Source organism: Odocoileus virginianus, unplaced genomic scaffold (assembly GCF_023699985.2).
Source record: "Odocoileus virginianus isolate 20LAN1187 ecotype Illinois unplaced genomic scaffold, Ovbor_1.2 Unplaced_Contig_32, whole genome shotgun sequence".
Lineage (NCBI taxonomy): Eukaryota > Metazoa > Chordata > Mammalia > Artiodactyla > Cervidae > Odocoileus > Odocoileus virginianus.
The window spans coordinates 863,825-869,407 of record NW_027224349.1 but is presented as its reverse complement, the minus strand read 5'-3'; the positions used below and the strand labels follow the sequence as shown (position 1 = coordinate 869,407).

At 50.5% G+C, this 5,583-nt stretch overlaps 1 protein-coding gene across 1 annotated transcript; it reads right to left on the bottom strand.

Moving 5' to 3' along the window:
- Positions 1 to 728: 728 nt before the first annotated feature.
- On the bottom strand, positions 729 to 3,034 carry LOC110143874 (testis-specific Y-encoded protein 1-like). Its single transcript, XM_020903635.2, has 6 exons — positions 2,848 to 3,034; positions 2,366 to 2,778; positions 1,446 to 1,547; positions 1,175 to 1,286; positions 914 to 1,065; positions 729 to 806 (listed from the first exon to the last, which is right to left on the bottom strand). Exons 1-6 carry the CDS (start codon positions 2,969 to 2,971, stop codon positions 729 to 731), a joined length of 981 nt encoding a protein of 326 aa, XP_020759294.2. The 5' UTR covers positions 2,972 to 3,034.
- Between the last annotated feature and the right edge of the window lie 2,549 nt (positions 3,035 to 5,583).

Sequence of the window (5,583 nt, the reverse complement as noted above, 5' to 3'; positions counted from 1 at the left end):
ACATTAACACAGGTGACACAAGCCCACTTGTGTATATACACACACATGCTCAGCACAGGGACACAAACGCAAACAGGGACCACAGCTCTCTCAGTAGCTGAAGACGCCCGTGCCCAGCAATGTGGGAGATGGCATCAGTAGGCACCATGTCCTTCCTTTGGGGCCCCCTATCCACCTTGTCCCGCAGCTCTTCCATATTTTCCCAAGCCGGCCTGAAGCCAGTTCCATCTCGCCCTGCGTGGTGTTGGTGAGATGGCGATTGGTGGATGTGGAAATTCACAGATGACCCCAAACTCAGCACTCAAGTGCACTGGGAGACCAGAGAGGATGCCCTTCCAGTCATAGGTTATCTCAGGAGAAATGGCAGGAGGGAAGGACTCAGACAATCTCATACTCTCTGAGCAGCAGGAGGCCGGGGATGGCGGGATTGAGCAAAGGACGATTCTGACAAATAGACGTCATTCACCCTGCCTCGCGCAGAATCACCGATGACTCTGGCACTGCAACCACAGCTGCTTGGAGGGAGACTTGCTTCACTCATGGACACACCAAGTCCCCAAGCCTCCAGTCTCAGCACGTCACCTGCTACATGCATGACCCAAACCCAGGCTCCGCAGCCAGGTTGCATGAGCCTGAGGATCCCCATCTGGGAAAGGACAGTGCCCCAACTTCTACACGGCTGTCCCCTCAGGGCCTCCCTGCAGACCCCCTCACCACCTGTGTTTCTGTCAGCTACCTCTCATGGCACAAAATTCCTCCCTGGGGTAGTACATCGGGGGATCATCCCACACGTCCTGCCCAATGAGCTGATGGCAATAAGAGCAAGGTCAGCCTGGGGCTGACCAGGCCCCTAACCCTCCTGTCAGAAGCCAAGAGTTCCAACATCAATCACTAACTGTGCGCAGGCCCACACAAAACAATCAGCAATCCTGTTTGATTCTGGGCAGTTGTGGCCTGACAGCCAATTGAGAAAGGTAAGGCTCCTGGTGTCCAGCCTGTGGCTGTGTGCTCCCCGTTCAAAGTCCCAGAACCAGTGGACTGGAGTGGAACGACGTACCCTATATCCTGTAGAAAGACATGGGAGACAGGGGTAGATGCCGCAGCTGAAGCATCCACCCCCCACACCCCAGCCCCCTTGCACACCCACACTCAACACCCTAGGAGCCACGTATACCAGTGATCTCAAGGTAATAGTCCTTAACAATCACCATTTTACAGAAGTTCGAGTTGTTCCAAAAGGTGAAGATCAGCTTGAAGCGGGGCCGCGGATGGCTCCGCACCTGGCCCTGCCAGCACAGGGAGTAGGGAAAAGGTTCAAGCATTGAGGGGCCTCAGCTTGCCTCCCAGGCAGGCATTAACAGCCTACATGACACCTCTCCAAAGTCTCACAGTACAGGCCCATGGATAACACCATCCCCCAGCTCCTTGTCAAGTGCCAAACGCACCCATCTTAAGCCTCCCTCACTGTCCTTGAAGTCAATCATGTAGCTAAGAAAGTCTTCATCTTGGGTGCTGATTACGATGGACACTTGAGGGTGGTTCATAATCTGCTTTAGGTCACGGAGCCATTCAGGCCACATGCCAGGCCAAGTAGAGCCAGGAGCAACAGCCCTAGTCTGGGCTGGAAGAAGGACACTGGATCAGGCATCTGCAAGGATGCTGGGCACTCCCACTTCCCCGGCCACCACTGACGTCTTCAGGCCCTGCCATACCATCAGACATGCTTGTGGCTCTGGGTTCTCTGCTGTTCTGCAGCTCAGGTGGTCTGCATCTCGCAACCAGGGGCTATTTCTGACCTCTACTGCCTCCCTCCTGGCCCGTGTTTGCTGGGTAGTTGCATGTCACTGGTAACATGGTTCGGACTTGCAGTCCTTGTGACACCGTATCTGAAAGAAACTGGGGTGTGTGTGTGTTTCTGAATGTGTGTGTCTGAATGTGTGTGTATCACTGTGAGTGGGTGTCTGTGTGTATGTGAGACCCTTTTCTCAGCTATTTCTGGGGATCATCCACATTTACAACAATAAATGTCTGCAGTTGCTGCTCTAGTGTACTTTCTCTGGTCATCCTGACCTAGAGGCCTCGGGTGCTGGTCCTCCTCAGACGCAGGCATGAAGGGGAAACCCAGAGTCATGGCTGTGACATTTATAGGTGTTGCTCTACCCGAATTCTACTTGGCTGTGCCTTTGGAACCTGCCACTGCCCAGGACCACACTTCCCTCAACGGGCTTTGTCACCTTTCCTGTGCCCTCGCCCCATACCCGCCCCCAACCCGCCACCCCTCCCGCCAGGCACATGCTCCAGCTTCTGCTCCACTTCCTCCTCCTCTTCCTGAGAGGCAGACCTCTAGGAGCAGCAGGAAGGATACAGCTTTGGCCCAGAAGCCAGGGATGCCCTTGGGGATGGCACTTCTCCAAGCCAAGTGATGCTTCCTCCTCAGATGGTTCATGTACATGAACCGAACGTAGGCCCGGCAGTTTTCCTCATGCTGGGAGCTCATTTTCAACTGCAGGGCGCACAGTGCCTGTAGCATATCTAGCGCCGGCTGCTCACTCACGCCTCTGGATCTTTCCAGGCCCTGCTCCACCGTCTTCTCCTCCATCTCCTGGCAGGACCCCCGATCCCACACCTCATCGGCCACAACCTCCCCCTCCTCCATGATGTCTTTCACCAGCAGCTGGCACTCCCGCCAGATCCCCGCCTCATCTCCGTCTACCAGGGCCCCGCTGTCGTCCACTGCCTCCACCACGTAGAGGGTGACCTCTTCGCCTGGTGTGCCAACTGGTGGCTGCAAAGTCCCAGCCGTGCACAGCATCACGACAGGCCGTGTGGCCACTGCCCCCTGAGCACCTGGGCTCCCAGCTAAGAAAGTCCGGAGTCCCGGGACGCTGCTGCCTTCCTCTGGCCGCCTCTCTTGCTCCTCTTGGCCCTGGCCATGACCCCGAGCTGTGGCAGATTCGAAGGGACCGGGCATAATAGCACAGCAAGTGGTGCGCAAAGGCGGCCCGGGCTGTAGTAACCGGCTGGGGCTCGCTAGCTCTTTGGGGTAAGATGAGAGTGGAATGGTCAGCAGGGGGGGGACTGGTGTGTGGCGGGTGCCTTGAGGCTGAAGAAGGGGGTTCCAGAGAGGCTAGGAGAATGTGCACGGAGATCAGCCCAATACATGGGACCCCTAGGCTGTGAGACACGCTCAGGCTCCTTGGCCATATCTAGACCAATGGCAGAGAGGGTAGGGGGCGGCACCCTGATGGACATGGCCCTAGACCTGAGGGCGTCTTCCCGGCTTCCTGGGCTCCAGCGCCCCCACGTGGCGACACTCGGCTTCAGGGAGGACAGGCTATTGCATCTGGCGCTACCCCCAGGCTCTGACATTGAATTGGCCTCTGGAAATTGAAGCCATGTGTTCTTGCTCCACAATCCAAAGAGCACACTCCTGTGTCCCATGGGACCGTCAATCCCTGGGAGCTCTCCCTGATTATCCAAAGGATAGGCAGGGGTACAAAGTGGCTGGATACTTTCCTCCATGGGACAGAAGCCTGTTGCTGTTGGGATCATAGGGGAGTGGTTACAAACCCTAACGTTTGCAACACTTGACCTCTACTGTTCAGGGTCACCAGAGCCATAGGGTACAGATCTCTTTCTGTGTGTCTTTGTCTCTGCTTCATGCATAGCATGAAGTGATCTTTGTGTGTGTCATAGGGCCCGCTCTCTCTTTGTGTCTATCTTTGTGAGGGGTGTTGTGGCTGCCTGCCATTCTCTGGACACCAGCGCTCAGAAGAGCTGCTTAACCTTGTAGTGAAAGCAAGCCTTTCTCCTCCTCAGTGAGTTGCACCCATGGGAGATCAGACTATTCTGTTCCACATGGTTTGACAGTGCTTTCTCAAATTTGAAATCCAACAGTGGGTCATCACTGCTGAACCATAGAGGCGGATGGGCTACCCTCTCTCTCTTGCTGGGCAGACATGAACACTACACAGTACTAAGGGGGCATGGCCACACCTTGGACAGAGGAAGAGAATGTCTAGGTCTGCTGGCATGACCGAACTTCCTGAATATTGTTCGAATTCCTGCCTGCGAGAGGAAGAAGAAATATAGTTAAAATGAGTATACCATCCAAAGCAATCTATAGATTCAATGTAATCTTTATCAAGGTACCAATGGCATTTTTCACAGAGCTAAAAAAAAAAAAATGATTTCACAATCTCTATGGAAATAGAAAATACCTCAAATAGCCAAAACAATCTTATGAAACAGTGTATCAGGAGGAATCAACCTGCCTGTCTTCAGGGTATACTATGAAGTTATACTCATCAAGACAGTATGGTACTTGCACAAAGACAGAAACATGGATCAATGGAACAAAACAGAATGCCCACAGATAAATTCACTCACCTATGGACACCTTATTAGGATGCAAGAGTATAAAATGTAGAAAAGACAATCTCTTTAAAAAGTGGTGCTGGGAACATTGGTCAACCATCTGTCAAAGAATGACACTAGAACACTTTTGTACACCATACACAAAAATAAACTAAAAATAGATTAAAGATTTAAATGTAAGACCAGGAACAATAAAACTCCGAGAGGAAAACATACGCTAAACACTCTCTGACATAAATTAGAGCAGGATCATCTATTACACACCTCCCAGAATAAAGGAAATAAAAGCAAAAAAAGGGGGGGGGGTACCTAACTAAAAGCTTTTGCACCACAAAGGAAACTATAAGCAAGGTGAACAGACAGCCTTCAGAATTGGAGAAAATAATAGGGAATGAAGCATCTGACCAAGGATTAATCTCAAAAATACACAAGAAACTCATGCAGCGCAATTTCAGAAAAATAAATGACTCAATCAAAAAATGGGTCAAAGAACTAAACAGACATTTCTCCAAAGAAGATATACAGATGGCTAACAAATGCATGAAATATACTCAACATAGCTCATTATCAGAGGAATGCAACTTAAAACCACAATGCTGTACCATCTCACATTGATCAGAATGGCTGCTATCAAATAGCCTACAAACAATAAATGCTGGAGAGTATGCAGAGAAAAGCTAACTCTCTTATACTGCTGGTGGGAATGCAAACTGGTACAGCCATTATAGAGAACAGTGTTGAGATTCCTTTAAAAACTGGAAGTAGAGCTGCCATACAACCCAGCAATCCCACTGCTGGGCCTAAACACTGAGGAAACAGGAACAGAAAGAGAGACATGTACCCCATGTTCATCGTAGCACTGCTTATAATCGCCAGGACATGAAAGCAACCTAGATGTCCATCGGCAGAGGAATGGATAAGAAAGCTGTGGTGTACACACACAATGGAAAATTACTCAGCTATTAAAAAAAACACACACACATTTGATCAGTTCAAATGAGGTGGATGAAAATTGGAGCCCATTATACAGAGTGAAGTCAGAAACAAAAACACTTGATACAATATATTAACACATATACATGGAATTTAGAAAGATGGTAATGATGACCCTATATGCAAGACAGTGAGACACACAGATATAAAGAACAGACTTTTGGACTCGGTGAGAGAAGGTGACGGTGGGATGATTTGAGAGAATAGGATTGA